The following is a 20,504-nucleotide window of genomic DNA, read 5'->3' as shown; positions in this document are numbered from 1 at the left end:
CCTTTAAAAATGTATAAATCATTCTCAGCTCATGGGCTGTGCAAAAATAGGTCAAAGACCATATATGGCTGTAGCTATAGTTTACTGAACTCTGGATTATAAGACATACCATGGATTTTAAATGTCACCTCTCAGGGGTGAGGGGACATGAACCTATTAAGTGTATGTATCAACTGAAAGACAAATACCAGTTTCAGGAAGGTTAAAATGTAGAGGGGAGAACATTGGGGGAATATAGTATTTCCCAAACTTTTTTTGACTTGAAGTCCTTTTTTCTGCAGAGCAGCTCAAAGAGTGTTCTGAGGAAGCTGCCTTGGGGAAGGCTACTGCGGGAGCAGGTGGGCCCCTGTCCTGGGAAAGGAGAGGTGCCCCGACCTGGATTCTCTCGATCTTCTTGTGCATCATCTCCATGTCATTGTTGAGCTCCGTGACATACGTGAACCGAGCAAAGTTCTTCTCCTCCTTGGCCAGAAACTCCTCGATGAGCTGATTCAGGTTCCCAGTCTTTGTCAGTTTCAGCAGCCGGAGGTGAGCCACCTCGTAGCTCTCAAAACTCTCACCCTTGCTCTTCTTCCTATACTTCTTTGCCTTGAGAGCTAGAAAAGGAAGAACCAGCAACTGTGAGTCTGAAAGGGAAGCCACTCAGAGCACAGCCTGGCAGAGGAAAGAGCTCCATAATATTATCACTGTGCCCCAGGGAGGGGGCTAGACTTTCCCAGGACAAGGAGGGGGAAAGTGAGAGATGGAGTTTCCCAGAAACACACTTCTAGCCATACAGTTGCAAATGAGAAGGTAGAAGGGGACAGAAGGGCTAAAAGACCAAAAATCAAATGCAGCTACACAGGGGGCTCTCTGAAGAGCTCAGATCTTTCAACCTGTTCAGGAGAGAGTTAACATAGCAGCCCTGAGCCTGCTCTGCTTAGAAAGGTCTGTTTGCAAGACTGGCCCTTCACCTTCATCTGGGAACTTAAATGGTGAACATTTCCCTACACTGATTTAAAACTGTCCTCAAATGGTTAAGAGTGGCTCCTGTGCCCTGAGTGTATGGACAGTGTGGCCTATGCCAAACACCTGCCTTCCTGCTGGGAGGCTGGAATCTTGGGATGTGCTGGGGAGAGAGGGCCTACACGACCAGCCCCTAGTAAGAATCTTGGGCATCGAGTCTCTAACGAGCTCCCCAAATAGATGACTCTTCACACATGTGTTGTCAAAACTAGAGGCTGGAGGAATTAAGCATATCCTGTGTGACTCCACTGGGAGAAGATCCGGGAAGCTTGTGCCTGGTTTCCTCTGGACCTCGCCCCGTGCACCTTTTCTCCCTGCTGATGTGTCTACATCATAGCCATGTTTGCAATGATATTCCGAGTCTTGTGAGTCCTCCTTCAGAATCTCCAAACATGGATAGGGCTGCCTCCAATAAAAGTTCCTCCTCTAAATAATGGAAGCAGAGCCACAAGGTGAGGCCACATCCTGTAGGTTAGGGATGGCGGATAAAATCCAACTCATCTAGTTAAATTTGAATTTCAGACAAACAATGTATTTTTAAAAGTATAAATATGTGTCAATTGTAGATAAACCACAAATAATTCTTTAGTGTAAGCATCCTTCAAATATTGCATGGGACTAAAATGTTATTCTTTGTTTATCTGCAATTTAAATTTAATGGTGTCTTGTATTTTTCTTTGCTAAATTTGGCAACCTTGGTACAAGGAGACTTGGGCACCTTCAGTTGAGAGAAAGAGGTATTCAGTGGAGAGAGATACCTTCTTCCTTTTTGGACTGCTCCTCGAATTCAAGACGATCATTCAGCTTGATGAGCAAGAAGGATTTGAGCTTGGTTTCATGATCGTAGACACGCTCCAGCTCTCGGATCTCCAGGTTGTACTGAGAGATGTCCTTCTGCTGGCGGTCCTTCATGGCAGCCATTCGAGCCATGGCTTCCAGCCTCGGTGAGGGGAGGGGAGCACAACAGAGTCTGAGTGTCCAGAGGCTCCTTCCTTCTCCCCCGCTTCTCCCTACCAGTCCAGACGGACTTCATTCCTGGGCAGTGATCATCCCTTCTTTTAATTATGGAGATTTCTGGGAGTAGAGGAATCACCTTCCTCACCTGAATGACAGGAGCTCACAACTCTAGACCACCCTCAGGAAATGATTTTCTATCATCATCTCTGTCACCATCCTGATCATCACCACCACCACCACCATCAGCACCACCGTCACCATCACCATCACCCCTATCATCACTACCAATACCATCAGCATCACCACATCAGCATCACCACATCAGCATCACCACCATCAGCATCATCAAACATCACCATTATCACTATTCCCATCATCATCACCACTTGTCAAGTATAATACTATGCCCCAGCCACTCCCTTATATACTCATTTTTTTAAAATATATATTTATTTGGGCTGCACCAGGTCTTAGTTGCTACATGCAGGGTCTTCGATCTTCATTGTGGCACGCAGGATCTTCTGAGCTGCAGCAAGTAAACTCTTAGTCTCAGCATATGGGATCTAGTTCCCTGACCAGGGACTGAACCTGGTTCCCTGCATTGGGAGTGCGGAGTCTTAGCCACTGGACCACCAGGGAATTCCCTATACTAATATTATGTAATCCTCACTTCCACCCAAAGAAGTCCTAAAATAAATTAGTGGTGGTGGAGCCAGGTTTCAAACCCAGATCTCTCTAGCTCCAAAACCTGCACCCTTCACATCTGAACTGCATGCCTTTTGCCCTTCCAGGGGTGAAGCTGGGAAACAGTCCAGACTGAGAGGGATCCCTAGGACTACAGGCAGGGGAAGATGATATAGAATAGGGGTTTAAATCTCAGCTCCACCACATCTGCCACTTACCTGGATCTCAGGTAAGCATTTTGACATCTCTAAGCCTTCATTCCCTGGCCTATAAAATGGGGATAGTAACTCCTAGGGCTGTGGTGAGGGTTAAAACACTACCCAGAGCATCTAGCATCTTGCTTGGCAGAGACACAACCAGTGCTCAGAGTTACGATGATGATGGTTTCAGGTTCCTCAACACATAAGCACAGTGGGTAGAGGGGTAAGAAGCCCAACAGGTGGCTGAGACATCTCTGCCCCCAGGAGTCTCTCCACCAGCCTACCTCTGCTCGTAGGCCTGGGCAGACTGCTCGATGGCCACATTCATTGTCTTCTTCTGCATCAACAGGCGCCGACAAAGATGCTGGTAGACGTTGTCGTAAGCAGCCTTCTCATGCCTCAGTTCCTCAATCTCCTTCCGGAGCTTTGCGTTGGTGGTCAGCATCTGGTCAAAGTGTACAGTGACCTGCAAGGAGAGCTGAGCTTCAAAACGAGGCTCACTCGTGGGGCACGAGGCAAGCTTCCAGAAGGCAGCCAGAGTGTTGCAGCGTCTTCCCCGCACCTCCCATCCCAGGCCCACCAAACCACAGTTGGAGCGCTGCCTGGCCTGTGTGTACACCATCATTCACCTTCTCCTGACTCAACCAATGGAATGTATGCCTGCTAATGGCTTCATGGACATCATCCTTTCCTTCTCCGAAGGGAGGGAGAGCTGTCTGCAGAGATTTTGTTTGGCCGCGTTGCACCATGTGGGATCTTAGTTCCCCACGTGTTCCAGGTACATTCATGCACACGTGCTCAGTTGCGTCCGACTCTGTGCAACACTATGGACTACAGTCCACCAGGCTCCTCTGTCCATGGGATTTCCTAGGCAAGAATACTGGGAAATACTGGGGTGGGTTGCAAGATCTCCAGGGGATCTTCCCGAACTAGGGATCGAACGCATGTCTCCTGCGCTACAGGTGGATTCTTTACCACTGAACCATAGGGAAACCCCTTAGTTTCTCTACCAGGGATCAAACCCGTGCCCCCTGGAGTGGAAGCAGGGAGTCCTAACCATTGGACAGCCAGAGCATTCCCCCAGAAGACACCTTACGTACAAGATTCAAACGGGTTTCCAAAATGTGGATCTGTTTTTGCAATTTCCGGGGGTTATTGGCCTCCTGTATTTTTGTGAAAATCTGTCTTTGGTTTACAATTTTTTTCTCCATCTGAACAATCTGAAAAAAAGAGAGAGAGGGAAAACCCAGCTGTGTTAACATCTGTATGGGGACAAACGCAATAGTTCACTAACTCAAGCATGCTAAAACAAAAACCACCATATTATTTCTTTTCCTATAAATAGAATCTCTCTTGGCTGTGGACTCAACTTAATCTTAGTCAGTTTGGGACAAAATGAGCAACTAAGAGTTTTTATTCTCACTTGTGCATGTAAATTTCACTCACATATGGGCAAAAATTTCACCTGACCCTAAAGCCACTGTTTTCCTGGAGAAATGGCATTGATCCCCCGAGAAGCCTTCTGTAACCTTGTTTTTGGTTGGTTGGCAGGTTTTTTGTTTGTTTCTTTTTCTGACTCTCACAATAATGGGGATGCTGCTGCTGCTGCTAGGTTGCTTGTCGTGTCCGACTCTGTGGGACCCCATAGATGGCAGCCCACCAGGCTCTACCGTCCCTGGGATTCTCCAGGCAAGAACATTGGCATGGGTTGCCATTTCCTTCTCCAAGGCATGAAAGTGAAAAGTGAAAGTGAAGTCGCTCAGTTGTGTCTGACTCTTAGCACCCCCATGGACTGTAGCCTACCAGGCTCCTCCATCCATGGGATTTTCCAGGCAAGAGTACTGGAGTGGGGTGCCATTGCCTTCTACCGCTTCAGTCGCTAGCAACTCTTAAAGAGCAGGTCATGAGGTGTCACACCCTGCAACATGTAAGACAGCACCAGACATCCAAAAATTGACCCCATTCCTTGTGACTGTCCAGTGCACCTTAGATGTCAGGCAGGTGAAAATCCTCTCTATAATCCTCTGTATCTAGAATCAAAATGTCTTCTACATATGCACACACAGCATTTTTCATTCTCTCTTTTTTTTTAATTTTTGGCTGTGCTGGGTCTTTGTTGCTGCGCATGGGCTTTCTCTAGCTGCAGAAAGCAGGGGCTACTCTCTAGTTGCGGTGCACAGGCTTCTCATTGCTGTGACTTCTGTGGCTGCAGAGCACAGGCTCTGGAGTGCACTTGCTTCAGGATTGTGGCTCGTGGGCTGTAGCGCACAGGCTCAATGGTTGAGGAGCGTGGGCTTAGCTGCTCTGCAGCACTTGGGATCTTTTCCGGCCAGGGGTGAAGCCCACGTCTCCTGCATGGGCAGATGGATTCCTTACCACTGGACCACCAGGGAAGTCCTTTCATTCAGTTTTAATAGACAAGTATCCAGGAATGGAGTCACTGTATAAATCGAGAGAATGTTCATTGATTTGTCTGGAACTTAACCAAGAGTTGGCCATCATTTTGGGAATCTTGACACCAGCACAACGTGGATCATCTTGTGGTTTTTGTTTGGCTATGCTGCGAAGCTTGTGGGCCTCTTAGTTCCCTGACCATGGATTGAACCTGGGCCACTGCAGTGAACACAGCAACTGCTAACCCCTGGACGGCCAGGGAATTCCCACGGATTATCTTCTTTGAGTTGTGGATACAGCAAGCCCCAGCCAGTCTGCAGTGTGGAATCTGGCCCGCTGCCTGTTCTCATAAAGTCTTACTGGCCCACAGCCATGCCCGTTCCTTGCATTGTCCATGGCTGCCTTCAGGCTATGAAGCAGAACGGAATAGCTGCAACACAGACCACATGGCCTGTAAAGCCAAAATATTTACTATCAGGCCCTCTGTGGAGCAATTTGCCAGCCCTGTTCAGGATAAGTCAGGCCAAAACATGAACATATCGAAATACATACAATTTTAGTATTAACAGCTTTCCTTTATGTTTCCTTTATATTATAGTTATAGCATCATGTTGATTTAAAAGAAGAAGGGTAAAGGATTATATCATCTACGAATTTTACTTCAGGATTGTAAAGGAGGTATTATAAATATTTGCTGTTAAAAAGAGGTGCTGGCAGTTGAGTGATTCATAATTTTAAGTGTCAATGACTAGAAAATGATTAAGTTCATTTAGGCTCAGGACTTGTTAAAAATATGCTTTCCTCAGAAGAATTTCCTCTGCTTTTATAGGCACAGATCTCAGCAGCCTCCCTTAAGGGGTAGCAGCTTGTATCAGTTAGGAATACATGCAACAACAAATTACAGAAAGCCTGGCTACATAGTGGTTTAAACAAATTATGGTTTATCTTTCTCTCATAATACGTTGATGGCTTAAGTTCAGTAACTGAACTATGTAAGGACAAGATCTGTATAATTCACCTGACTTCTCCATCAAAACATGGCTGCCACAGCACCAGCCTTCACAGTTATGTTCCATGGGGGAAAACAGAGGAAGAAATATGGATGAAGGGTAGGACCTATATCTAAGACGTTTGGCCCTTCGAAGAAAAGCTATGAAAAATCTAGATATTATATTCAAAAGCAGAGACATCTCTTTGCCAACAAAGGTCTGTCTAGTCAAAGCTATGGTTTTTCCAGTAGTCGCGTATGGATGTGAGAGCCGGACCATAAGGAAGGCTGAGCACTGAAGAACTGATGCTTTCAAACTGTGGTGCTGGAGAAGACCCTTGAGAGTCCCTTGTACAGCAAGGAGATCAAACCAGTCAACCTGAAGGAAATCAACCCTGAATATTCATTAGAAGGACAGATGCTGAAGCTGAAGCTCCAATACTTTGGCCACCTGATGCGAAGAGCCGACAATGGAAAAGACCTTGATCTAGGAAAGACTGAGGGCAGGAGAAGGGGATGACACAGGATGAGAAAGTTGGATGTCATCATCAGCTCAGTGGACATGAGTTTGAGCAAGCTCTGGGAGATGGTGAAGGACAGGGAAGCCTGGGTGCTTGCAGTCCATGGGGTTGCAAAGGGTTGGACACAGCTGAGTGACTGAACAGCAACAGCAAACCAGCTGGAGTCTCTGAGCTGCAGGGAAACATCCGGAAAACGTTTCCTTATTCCTAAAAGGGAGTTCTAGGAAGAGATGGTCTGTCTTCTCTTGCAGATGTTGTTCCATATGGATGCAGTGCATAGAATTGCTGCTGCCCACAAAGGACAAATACTTTGATAACCTAACTGAGCTGCTGAATCAACCATCCTGAAGCTTGTATTATTTTTATACTTCCTGTTGGTTTTAGTCACCAAGTCATGTCCAGCTCTTTGCAACCCCATGGACTGTAGCCCACCAGACTCCTCTGTCCATGGGATTTCCCAGGCAAGAATGGTGGAGTGTGTTGCCATTCCCTTCTCCAGGGGATCTTCCCAACCCAGAGATCAAACCCAAGTTTCCTTCATTAACAAGTAGAGTCTTTACAACTGAGCCATGAGGAAAGCATGCTACTGCCTGTTAAATGAGATAAAAACATTTTCTTATTGCCAGTACTTTACTCAGGGAAGGTGGGCTCTGCCCCAAGGCCCAAGGGATAAATCATCATCAATCTAAACCAGGGGCTGGGAAACTTTTTCTAAAAGGCCAAAACAGTAAATATTTTAGGCTTCGAGGACCAAGAGACTCACATAACCATTTTAGAGTATGTGAGTATGTAGATACTCACATAACCATTTAAAAAGCAAACATTTAAGATGTAAAAACCATTCTTCACTGGAGGGCCATAAACAAACAGACCAGACTTGGTGCTTGCACCATAATCTGCTGCCCCTGGTATACCTCAAACCAATTCTGGAAATTCCATAATTTCTCTTTACCAGTGATTGGCAAAGGAATGGACCTATACCCCAACCCTGGCCAATCAGAGAAAATCTGCTGGAGGGATTTTGTGAGTTATTCTCCCTTTCATAAGAAGAGAATATCATGTAGGAAAAACTCCCATCCATTCTTTATATTTTTGAATGCAATTCTATGAAATGTTATACCAGCTAATGTATCCGTTCAGTTCAGTTGCTCAGTCATGTCCGACTCTTTGCGACCCCATGAATCGCAGCATGCCAAGCCTCCCTGTCCATCACCAACTCCCGGAGTTCACTTAGACTCACGTCCATCGAGTCCGTGATGCCATCCTGCCATCTCATCCTCGGTCGTCCCCTTCTCCTCCTGCCCCCAATCCCTCCCAGCATCAGAGTCTTTTCCAATGAGTCAACTCTTTGCATGAGGTGGCCAAAGTATTGGAGTTTCAGCTTTAGCATCATTCCTTCCAAAGAAATCCCAGGGCTGATCTCCTTCAGAATGGACTGGTTGGATATCCTTGCAGTCCAAGGGACTCTCAAGACTCTTCTCCAACACCACAATTCAAAAGCATCAATTCTTCGGTGCGCAGCCTTCTTCACAGTCCAACTCTCATATCCATACATGACCACTGGAAAAACCATAGCCTTGACTAGATGGACCTTAGTCAGCAAAGTAATGTCTCTGCTTTTGCACATGCTATCTAGGTTGGTCATAACCTTTCTTCCAAAGAGTAAGCGTCTTTTAATTTCATGGCTGCAATCATCATCTGCAGTGATTTTGGAGCCCCAAAAAATAAAGTCTGACACTGCTTCCACTGTTTCCCCATCTATTTCCCATGAAGTGATGGGACCAGATGCCATGATCTTAGTTTTCTGAATGTTGAGCTTTAAGCCAACTTTTTCACTCTCTTCTTTCACTTTCATCAAGAGGCTTTTTAGTTCCTCTTCACTTTCTGCCATAAGGGTGGTGTCATCTGCATATCTGAGGTTATTGATATTTCTCCCGGCAATCTTGATTCCAGCTCGTGATTCTTCCTGTCCAGCATTTCTCATGATGCGCTCTGCAATATAAGTTAAATAAGCAGGGTGACAATATACAGCCTTGATGTACTCCTTTTCCTATTTGGAACCAGTCTGTTGTTCCATGTCCAGTTCTAACTGTTGCTTCCTGACCTGCATATAGGTTTCTCAAGAGGCAGGTCAGGTGGTCTGGTATTCCCATCTCTTTCAGAATTTTCCACAGTTCATTGTGATCCACACAGTCAAAGGCTTTGACATAGTCAATAAAGCAGAAATAGATGTTTTTCTGGAACTCTCTTGCTTTTTCCATGATCCAGAGGATGTTGGCAATTTGATCTCTGGTTCCTCTGCCTTTTCTAAAACCAGCTTGAATATCTGGAAGTTCACGGTTCGCATATTGCTGAAGCCTGGCTTGGAGAATTTTGAGCATTACTTTACTAGCGTGTGAGATGAGTGCGACTGTGCGGTAGTTTGAGCATTCTTTGGCATTGCCTTTCTTTGGGATTGGAATGAAAACTGACCTTTTCCAGTCCTGTGGCCACTGCTGAGTTTTCCAAATTTGCTGGCATATTGAGTGCAGCACTTTCGCAGCATCATCTTTCAGGATTTTAAACAGCTCCACTGGAATTCCATCACCTCCACTAGCTTTGTTCGTAGTGATGCTTTCTAAGGCCCACTTGACTTCACATTCAAGGATGTCTGGCTCTAGATGAGTGATCTCACCATTGTGATTATCTGGCTCATGAAGATCTTTTTTGTACAGTTCTTCTGTGTATTCTTGCCACCTCTTCTTAATATCTTCTGCTTCTGTTAGGTCCATACCATTTCTGTGCTTTATCGAGCCCATCTTTGCATGAAATGTTCCCTTGATCTCTAGTCTTTCCCATTCTGTTCTTTTCCTGTATTTCCTTGCATTGATCACTGAAGGCGGCTTTCTTATCTCTTCTTACTATTCTCTGGAACTCTGCATTCAGATGCTTATATCTTTCCTTTTCTCCTTTGTTTTTTGCCTCTCTTCTTTTCACAGCTATTTGTAAGGCCTCCCCAGGCAGCCATTTTGCTTTTTTACATTTCTTTTCCATGGGGATGGTCTTGATCCCTGTCCTCTGTACAATGTCACGAACCTCATTCCATAGTTCATCAGGCACTCTATCAGATCTAGGCCCTTAAATCTATTTCTCACTTCCACTGTATAATCATAAGGGATTTGATTTAGGTCATACCTGAATGCTCTAGCGGTTTTCCCTACTTTCTTCAATTTGAGTCTGAATTTTGCAATAAGGAGTTCATGATCTGAGCCACAGTCAGCTCCTTGTCTTGTTTTTGTTGACTGTATAGAGCTTCTCCATCTTTGGCTGCAAAGAATATAATCAATCTGATTTCGGCGTTGACCATCTGGTGACGTCCATGTGTAGAGTCTTCTCTTGTGTTGTTGGAAGAGGGTGTTTGCTATGACCAGTGCATTTTCTTGGCAAAACTCTATTAGTCTTTGCCCTGCTTCATTCCGCATTCCAAGGCCAAATTTGCCTGTTACTCCAGGTGTTTCTTGACTTCCTACTTTTGCATTCAAGTCCCCTATAATGAAAAGGACATCTTTTTGGGGTGTTAGTTCTAAAAGGTCTTGTAGGTCTTCATAGAACCATTCAACTTCAGCTTCTTCAGCGTTACTGGTTGGGGCATAGACTTGGATAACTGTGATATTAAATGGTTTGCCTTGGAGACGAACAGAGATCATTCTGTTGTTTTTGAGATTGCATCCAAGTACTGCATTTCGGACTCTTTTGTTGACCATGATGGCTACTCCATTTCTTCTGAGGGATTCCTGCCCACAGCAGTAGATATAATGGTCATCTGAGTTAAATTCACCCATTCCAGTCCATTTTAGTTCGCTGATTCCTAGAATGTCAACGTTTACTCTTGCCATCTCGTTTGACCACTTCCAATTTGCCTTGATTCATGGACCTGACATTCCAGGTTCCTATGCAATATTGCTATTTACAGCTTCGGACCTTGCTTCTATCACCAGTCACATCCACAGCTGGGTATTGTTTTTGCTTTGGCTCCATCCCTTCATTCTTTCTGGAGTTATTTCTCCACTGATCTCCAGTAGCAATTTGGGCACCTACCAACCTGGGGAGTTCCTCTTTCAGTATCCTATCATCTTGCCTTTTCATACTGTTCATGGGGTTCTCAAGGCAAGAATACTGATACAGATACCCCTCGTCCAAGGTAAGGAGCAGCAGCTGTGCTTTGCTGGAGCAGCCGTGAAGAGATACTCCACGCCCAAGGTAAGAGAAACCCAAGTAAGATGGTAGGTGTTGCAAGAGGGCATCAGAGGGCAGACACACTGAAACCATACTCACAGAAAACTAGTCAATCTAATCACACTAGGACCACAGCCTTGTCTAACTCAATGAAACCAAGCCATGCCCATGGGGCAACCCAAGACGGGCAGGTCATGGTGGAGAGGTCTGACAGACTGTGTCCACTGGAGAAGGGAATAGCTAATGTATATTATACCATTATACAAGATGGCTATTGGCTGGCCATCTTGTAACCATGAGGCCAAGAGAGTCACAGAGAAAAATAAAAATCCATCATTGTAGAGCTGCTAAACCATCCCTAGGATGGTCTATTTCCAGTAAAACATCTTATTATGTGAGAAAAACAAACCTCTATTTTCCCAGCTGCTTCCAGTCAGGAATTGCATTACTTGTAGCCCAACACATTTCTCAAGCAAGATAGTGGCTCAGAAGATCAGACATCAAGGGAACCAGTGGATCTCGCACAAAACTGGCAAGGTATAGAAATGCTGCTTATGACTGACATCAGCCAGGTTTTGGACTTTAGCTGGAACACACTGTCTCTCTCCCCTACAAATTCCCTCACAGCAAAATCAAATTGCTTCATCAGTGCTGACAAAGTCAGGTTCAAGTCAAGCCAGGTTCCTTTTGCACTTGGCTCTCCTTTCCTGTTCTATGCACAAGGCAACATCCTCAACACAAACCCACTCCAGCTCTCTTCTGATATAAAACAAATGACTTGTTTTGATTTATGGGAGGGTAGCGTCCTCCCCCATATATCAGGTGTGGCCTCTGCAGCTCTGAAGGGCTGCCTGTCCCTGCCTGAGCTGACCCCTAGAGTCCTCAGGCTCTACTCCTTGCCAAAGGAAGTTATGGCATCAGCTCTTGTGACTAAATTCCGAGCTGTATTCCCTTTGGCACCTTTATGTCAGGCACTGCTTTTGTGATGCTGAAAGTAATTAGGCTTCAGCCCAATGGGAGACATTACCCAAAGCCCGTAGCTGAAGGGGAAATGCATTGCTTACACAAGATGCCCAGCAGGAAGGCATCAGTTTATTAATTATTCTGTGAGGCCAAGCAGGGCCCAGTGGTATCCTCGCCTCCAGTGACCCCTTGAAAGGACAAAGTTCTGGGCACTGTGTGGTGGACACAGCAGGAGGGGATCCTGGGAGCTGGGATGGAATTAGACCAAGAAGGTTTCTGTGCTGGGCAGTGAGTGCCATACTCTTTGGATGATTTGCAAACTAAATCGCCTTTTCTAATGTTTCTGAGAATCCACATCCCTGTTTCTTTTTGCAATTTTTCTTTGTTCACTTTTTAAAGCATTTTTTTTTCCTTTGATGTGCACCATTTTAAAAGTCTTTATTGAATTTGTTACAATATTATGGTTTGGTTTTTTTTTTTAATGTTTTGGTTTTTTGACCGCAAGGCATGTGGGATTTTAACTCTCCAACCAGGGATCGAACCTGCACCATCTGCATTGGAAAGCGAAGTCTTAATCACTGGACCATCAGGGAAGTTCCCTCTTTGTTCACGTTTATTGCCTTCTTCTCATACATTCATATATTCATTCATTCACTCATTCATCAATGTTTGTCAAACCACCGCTTGATGCCAGACAACAGGGGTATGACAGTATCCAAGACAGAGTGGCCTCTGCCCTCAGTGAACCTACAGTCTAGGACTGGAAACAACCCAGGAAGCATGTTGAGTCCTAGGAGAGGGGAGATAGAAGATAATTTGGACACACACAGAAGGGGCACATAGCAGGGAAAAATGAAGGGACAACTATCCTGCATAAACAGCATTTGAGCTGAGACCCAAAGGATGAATAAGACTCCCACAAGCAGAGAGGATAGGGCCCAGCACTCCAGGCAGAGGGAACAGCATGTGCAAAGGCAGAGATGAGAGACAACAGTGTGGGTCCATAAAGGCAGCCAGTGTGGATGGAGCCCAGAGGACAAGGGAGGTAGGGGTATTTACGCCAGGTTCCAGAGTGCCCTACTTCTCTGAGTACCCTGACTGAGTGTGCTATCTGTTCCTGGCCAGGAACCTAAAACCAGGGGGATATACTTTAAACTGGATAGAGGCCATAGAGAAGGCCTCCCTGAGACCTGAGAAAGTCACCTTTAGGCTGAGAAACGGAGAAAGCAATGGTAACCCACTCCAGTACTCTTGCCTGGAATACCCCATGGACGGAGGAGCCTGCAGTCCATGGGGTCTCCAAGAGTCGGACATGACGGAGCAACTTCAATTTCACTTTTCACTTTCAGGCACTGGAGAAGGAAATGGCAACCCACTCCAGTGTTCTTGCCTGGAGAATCCCAGGGACAGGGGAGCCTGGTGGGCTGCCATCTATGGGGTCGCACAGAATCGGACACGACTGAAGCAACTTAGCAGCAGCAGCAGGCTGAGAAAAAGATAAGCAACTAGGGTGAGGCATTTGGGGGCAGCATACACAAAGGCCCTGAGGTGAGAAAAGACAGCATTATTTAGCGGGGCGGGGGGGGGGGGGGCAGTGAGAAAGGCTTTTGCAGCTGGAGTGAGAAGACTTCAGAAAGGAATAACATGGGATGAGCCTAGAAGGGTAGGCAGGGGCTAGATCACATAGGGACTTTCAAACCACAGTAAGGGATGAATGCTGTCCAGCAAATGTCTCTAGCTCTTTGTTTTCTGGACCCATGAGGACTGCACTTCCTAGGTCCTTTTGTGAATGGGTAGAGTTGACTATTTTTGGATGGGTATGGGCACTGGGGGTATTTATGTGTTTTGTAGACTGTCTTGAGTCAATGGGTCATGAGCAGACGTGACACACTGGAGCACTCAATTGCCAGGGTGACACCCTCAGGATCTCACTTTTTTCTACCACAGCCCCTGGCAATGTCCAAGATGGGGGCTATCCCATCAGCCTGGCCCTAGGATGAGAGGATTTAAGAGCCCCTAGCCCATCCACCATAGACCATAAATCATGTACGAAAAAGAAACCTTTGTTGTTTTAAACCACTGAGTTGGGGAGAGGGAGTGTTTGTTACTGCAGCATACCTAACCTCTCCTGACTGATACAGTAAGGATTTGGGCATTTATTCTAAGTGTAATAGGGAGGCACTGGAGACCACAGAGGGGAAATGGATCAATGGAACTGAGAGATTAGGGGTTACAATGGTGGTAGAGACAGGTTTAGAAAAGCCAGCAGTGCAGGGTATGGTGGGGAGTACCCCGCCCCCACTCCTTCCCCTTGTTCAGTGTTCTGGTTAACCCTTTAAGAGAAAGACCACACCTTCTCATCCAGTTCAGCCAACAGCAGTTTCATTGATTTAATCAGGGCCTCATAGTCCTCCTTAGTTTGCAGCAGGAAACGCAGTTCCAGGTAGTTTTTCTCATTGAGATCCAGGTTCCTGGAGGACTTGATGAGATTCAAAAGCAGGGTGATCTCATCCTGCTCCTCCTGCAGGGTCTTGATTTCCTTGCTGTTGGGAAAGCAGCACATGATTAACCCTGAACCCCTGGCTTTGCCTGGATCGGACACTCCAGGCCCCTTGACCCTGAAAAGAGACTCAGAGAGGTACTTCCCAACCCAGCGAGTTGGAAGGAACTCACGCAAGGTCTCTAGTCCAGGTCCTGAACTTACATCACCTCTGATCCAGTTCACTGCACCACTTCTCTGCACCCTTCTCTGAGTGATACCTTTTTTTTTTCCCTCAGAACAATTTGCAGCTGTGCCTGTCAAAACCCATTACCTAGACATGGTGGGAGCCCCCAAGTTTTCTTTTGTCAGCAGCTCACTGGCATCTGTCTGATTTTGCAGACCTTCTTTTCCAGCTTTCTAGCCAATTATCTCTGGTAATGACAGGCAAACCCATCAGACAGGATCTTTGGACTGTGCATCAACACAGAGCTGCACAGGAACCTCTAACCCCCACCAGCTCCTCTATTCGGGGGCTAATGATTTATGAAATTGGTTAACATGAGTCTTCTTTCTCTCCCTTGTCCTCTCTGGAGAAGAGAGGGGGTCAAGGACATGGGCAAATGGAGATTTTGAAAAGAAAAGAAGGCTTGGGTGACTGCACAGCAATTGAACAATGAAATGGCACAAAGGCCGAATTTCTTGCAAAGTCCTTGCAGCCTATTCCCACTGTTCAGTGCGATTTGCAGGCTTGCTGCCTCAGTGTCCTTTGGAAGCTTGGAGAAATGAAGCATTTCAGGTCCCAACCCAGGACCTACTGAATCAGAATTTGCTTTGCAACAAGATCCTCAAGTGACTTCTATGCACTTTAAAGTTTTGGAAGCACCACTCTAGAACAGTAAAGAACATTCAAGGGCAAAGGGTCTGCAAAGACGTTTCTATAAATGGTTCAGTTCAGTTCAGTTCAGTCGCTCAGTTGTGTCCGACTCTTTGCGACCCCATGAATCGCAGCATGCCAAGCCTCCCTGTCCATCACCAACTCCTGGAGTTCACTCAGACTCACGTCCATTGAGTCCGTGATGCCATTCAGCCATCTCATCCTCTGTCGTCCCCTTCTCCTCCTGCCCCCAATCCCTCCCAGCATCAGAGTCTTTTCCAATGAGTCAACTCTTCGCATGAGGTGACCAAAGCACTGGAGTTTCAGCTTTAGCATCATTCCTTCCAAAGAAATCCCAGGGCTGATCTCCTTCAGAATGGACTGGTTGGATCTCCTTGGAGTCCAAGGGACTCTCAAGAGTCTTCTCCAACACCACAGTTCAAAACCATCAATTCTTTGGCGCTCAGCTTTCTTTACAGTCCAACTCTCAAATCCATACATGACCACAGGAAAAACCATAGCCTTGACTAGACGGACCTTAGTCGGCAAAGCAATGTCTCTGCTTTTGCATATGCTATCTAGGTTGGTCATAACTTTTCCTCCAAGGAGTAAGCGTCTTCTAATTTCATGGCCGAAGTCACCATTTGCAGTGATTTTGGAGCCCAAAAAATTAAAGTCTGACACTGTTTCCACTGTTTCCCCATCCATTTCCCATAAAGTGATGGGACCAGATGCCATGATCTTAGTTTTCTGAATGTTGATCTTTAAGCCAACTTTTTCACTCTCCACTTTCACTTTGATCAAGAGGCTTTTTCGTTCCTCTTCACATTCTGCCACAAGGGTGGTGTCATCTGCATATCTGAGGTTATTAATATTTCTCCCAGCAATCATGATTCCAGCTTGTGATTCTTCCAGCCCAGAATTTCTCATGATGTACTCTGTATATAAGTTAAATAAGCAGGGTGACAATATACAGCCTTGATGGACTCCTTTTCCTATTTGGAACCAGTCTGTTGTTCCATGTCCAGTTCTAACTGTTGCTTCCTGACATGCATATAGGTTTCTCAAGAGGAAGTCAGGTGCTCTGGTATTCCCATCTCTTTCAGAATTTTCCACAGTTCATTGTGATCCACACAGTCAAAGGCTTTGGCATAGTCAATAAAGCAGAAATAGATGTTTTTCTGGAACTCTCTTGCTTTTCCACGATCCAGCGGATGTTGGCAATTTGATCTCTGGTTCCTCTGCCTTTTCTAAAACCAGCTTGAATATCTGGAAGTTCACGGTTCACGAATAGCTGAAGCCTGGCTTGGAGAATTTTGAGCATTACTTTACTAGCGTGTGAGATGAGTGCAATTGTGAGATAATTTGAGCATTCTTTGGCATTACCTTTCTTTGGGATTGGAATGAAAACGGACCTTTTCCAGTCCTGTGGCCACTGCTGAGTTTTCCAAATTTGCTAGCATATTGAGTGCAGCACTTTCACAGCACAGTAAAGAGTAAATATTTTAGGTTTTGTGGGCCAGAGGACCTCTGTTGCATCTACTCAACAGAGCAACCATATGAAACACAAAAATGAATAGGTGTGGCTATGTGCCAATAAAACTTCATAAAAACAGGCAGCCAGTAAGACTTGGTTCATTAGCCACTACTGCTCTAAAGCAGCACTGTCCAGTAGATTATTCTGCAGTGATGGAAATGTTCTCTAGTTGCTCTGATAGCATCCACCAGGCACATGTAGCTACTGAGCACCTGAAATGTGGCTGATGAAATTGAAGAACTGAATTTCTAATTTTATTTATTGTAACTAATTACCAATGTAAATGGCCACATGCTGCTAGGGACCACCAGAGAGCACACCTAGTTCTAGAGCTCTTGTCTTCTAAACCTGGCCCTTGGGACTTCTCTGCCCTTCTTAAGCCCCTCATGGGAGGGGTCTTTGTAAAGATACAGAGAAAAAAGAGAGAGAGCAGGATAATCCATCAAAGATTATCACCAGGCTTTCAGGGTGTAGTGAGGTCAGAAAAAAGCAAAAGGAAGGTTTGTCCATCTTTAGGCAGGGCTGGGACTGCAGTGAGGGGAGTGAGATGCTTCAAAAATTAAGGAGATCTTCACTCTCAGGGTGGTATAGGTGCAAGGTCAGCCCTGGGGAAAAGCACTTCCTTAAATATTGTACCCTAACTACCTCACTTACCTCAACCCAATTTTCCTCCTATTTTAGGTTGTTTATGTCTACTCTTTCACTCCCCTCCCCCGCTTCAGTTCCATCACAGTGAAACCAGATCAAATGGACTTGGGTAGGGTAGAGCAGGATGCAGAAGAGTAAGAAAGATTCAAGAAAAACTGAAGACACACCAGGAAGTAGGCATTCCCTGATGCCCACACCAAGGACAGACTGTGAATCAAGATCACCAGGCACAGAAGTGCAGGCTATGGACTGCACAGCCCAAGGGAGCACCATCTACTTGAAAACATATCACCGATTTGCTGATTTATTGTACTTTTCTGAGAGATAGTTCATTCAGTTCAGTCGCTCAGTCATGTTTGACTCTTTGCGACCCCATGAACCACAGCACGCCAGGCCTCCCTGTCCATCACTAACTCCCGGAGTCCACCCAAACCCATGTCCATCGAATCAGTGATGCCATCCAACCATCTCATCCTCTGTCGTCCCCTTCTCCTCCTGCCCTCAATCTTTCCCCGCATCAGGGTCTTTTCAAATGAGTCAGCTATTCACATCAGGTGGCCAAAGTACTGGAGTTTTAGCTTCAGCATCAGTCCTTCCAATGAATATTCAGGACTGATCTCCTTTAGGATGGACTGGTTGAATCTCCTTGCAGTCCAAGGGACTCTCAAGAGTCTTCTCCAACATCACAGTTCAAAAGCATCAATTCTTTGGCACTCAGCTTTCTTTATAGTCCAACTCTCACTTTCATACATGACCATTGGAAAAACCATAGCCTTGACTAGACGGACGTTTGCTGACAAAGTAACATCTCTGCTTTTCAATATGCTGTCTAGGTTGGTCATAACTTTTCTTCCAAGGAGTAAGCATCTTTGGTCATGTTTTAACAAAATCTCTACATAACAATGATGTTTCCAACAGATGGCAGTAAAGAATCTTGAAAAAAGGGTGCCTTTGTCTAATTCACAGAGTGATCTCATACTGACCAACAGTGGCTCTGAGTAAGCCAAACCTTGGAAAATCTAAAGAACTCCTCTAGCCTCTGAACTCCGCACATCATCTAACAGTCAGATTTTCTTTCTACTAAGAGGCAGTTACTGCCTGTATAAACATTTTAGATGTAGTTAATGAATCACCTTTCCTTGGACGGAATCTAAGAATGCCTGTTTAACGTTTGCTTCTTCAAACCCTGAGAGCACCTTTCTGTTGCCCAGGGAAAACTATGCATAATTTCTCGGGCCACTCAATTTCAAATATTCAGTCTTGAAGATCCCAAAAGGTCACACAAACAGGAAATGCCCTTTGGGGTATCCACTGCCGGGTGCTTTCCCCTTCTCTGGGAACTCCCCACCTTCACTGCTAGAACCGCTGGGGATACCCATAGCTATTTTCCGTCCTATAGTTCAACCCCCAGACCACAGCTAATTGGGCCAGAAGCAGACACCAGACCCAAGCTGAGACAATCAGATTCTCCCTGCCCTGAGAATTCTGGGATGGATTCTCAGAATTCTGGAATTGATTAAGGACAGTCTCTCTGTGTGGCCCTTGGTAGCTCAAGAATTGAAGGAAGCCATCCCACCAGCCACAGATGAGATCAAGAAAAGGAAGAACAAAACCCATGTGATGAAAGAAACAGGAACCAGCAATGGCTTCTAGTTTGGGTCCTTCCCTGAAACATAGGTGCTCTGCTCCCCTTGGGGTCCCCAAGACACCCTGAACTCTGAGAATATATCTCCTTTCCCCACTGAAGCTATCCCAAATGGGTCCATGCCCCAGAGGCCACATCAGAAGGCAAGCCCCATGAAACCAAAACCCCAAATTTTCTCTGACCATCACTTACTGCTGGTTCATGATCTTCTGCTGGGAGCGGAAGTTAAAGGACTTCCGACTGTCCACCATCTTCCGGAACTGCTGCCTCAGCTTCCGAAGCTCCCCCTCAACCAGCTGCCCTTTGGTCTTCTCTGAAGGTTCCTGGGAACTTTCAGGGTCTTTTCTCCTGTGCTTCTTCTGGGTGAGACAGGGTGGGTATTAAGCAACAGGTTAGGTGACTAGAAAAGCCCACATTTCAACTCAAGGGTGGAGGGCAAGAAGGGTGCTTGGGGCAGAGCTAGAGTTGAAAGACCACCCGTGGGTGATGTCAACTGCTTGTGTGTTACATGGAAAACCTGCCCTGGGTTGCTGAGGTGGAGAGGAGGCTGGGCCTCATTATTACATACTGAAGAGGTGGCCTTGCTGTGTGACTTTGGGTGAGTCACTTAACATCTGAGTCTCCAGTCTTTCATCGATAAAATGGGTGCACACAGATTTGCTGTCAAGATTCCATAAGCTAATATGTGTTTAGTGGACAGCACAATGCCTAACCCCACAGTAAACCCTCTCTATATAGGAGCTATTACCCACCATTGGCATCTTGAAGGAATTGTGCTTTTCCTCTCCTCAGACACCGTACCCAAGGGAGGTCAATGCCAGCAAGTGCTCCTCTCTCTCTCTGCAATGCCCTGTCCAGAGTGGCAAAACAAAGAAAACTTGTGAGCCACCCCTGCTGGTGGGGCCGGACCCAGCAGAACCCTCTCCCTCCTCCCACAGTTTGGCACCAGAGGAGGACACGACAGATGGCTGCCCGGGTGTGAGAAGAGGCTTTTTTTTTTAAAGCAATGTTTTCCTGAAACCTGTTCCTCTCACAATTTATTATTAGGAGCCAGGCAGATGGTTCTGGCATGTTGGTACCCTCTTGCTCCCTGTGTTCCCAAAGAAGAGGGGCAAAATGGCATCAAGGCAGTGTGTCCTCTGATGGGGTTACATTGAAATTCACCCAGCTTCAGCTGTTGAGGATAACCTCCCCTCACTTTTAAAAGCAGGAGCCAGTGGTACTGAGAGGCATTAGGTATTCAGAGGCGGGAACAATGCTAACCCTATGAACCCCATGGGGCTGTAAGATCCACTGCACCCCAACTTCCAGACTTCAGGAACTAAATTCCTAAACTAGAAACTCTGAGCTCCGCCACCCGCTGAAGGGTCCCACGGTGCAGTGGTTTAAAG

The 20,504-nt window shown here is 45.9% G+C and overlaps 1 protein-coding gene across 1 annotated transcript in view; it reads right to left on the bottom strand.

Moving 5' to 3' along the window:
• The window catches only part of CCDC63 (coiled-coil domain containing 63), a 35,102-nt gene extending 15,615 nt beyond the window's left edge, over nucleotides 1-19,487 (bottom strand). The window contains exons 1-6 of the mRNA XM_027980253.3: nucleotides 19,306-19,487; nucleotides 14,281-14,470; nucleotides 3,947-4,066; nucleotides 3,131-3,312; nucleotides 1,764-1,945; nucleotides 376-596 (exon numbers count right to left, since the gene is read on the bottom strand). Of these exons, the coding sequence (XP_027836054.1) occupies nucleotides 376-596; nucleotides 1,764-1,945; nucleotides 3,131-3,312; nucleotides 3,947-4,066; nucleotides 14,281-14,470; nucleotides 19,306-19,364 (954 nt within the window). The 5' untranslated portion in view covers nucleotides 19,365-19,487. The remainder of the gene's footprint in view (nucleotides 1-375; nucleotides 597-1,763; nucleotides 1,946-3,130; nucleotides 3,313-3,946; nucleotides 4,067-14,280; nucleotides 14,471-19,305) is intronic.
• Between the last annotated feature and the right edge of the window lie 1,017 nt (nucleotides 19,488-20,504).

Source organism: Ovis aries, chromosome 17, assembly GCF_016772045.2.
Source record: "Ovis aries strain OAR_USU_Benz2616 breed Rambouillet chromosome 17, ARS-UI_Ramb_v3.0, whole genome shotgun sequence".
In the NCBI taxonomy this organism is placed as follows: domain Eukaryota; kingdom Metazoa; phylum Chordata; class Mammalia; order Artiodactyla; family Bovidae; genus Ovis; species Ovis aries.
This window is presented reverse-complemented; position numbering and strand designations above follow the sequence as displayed.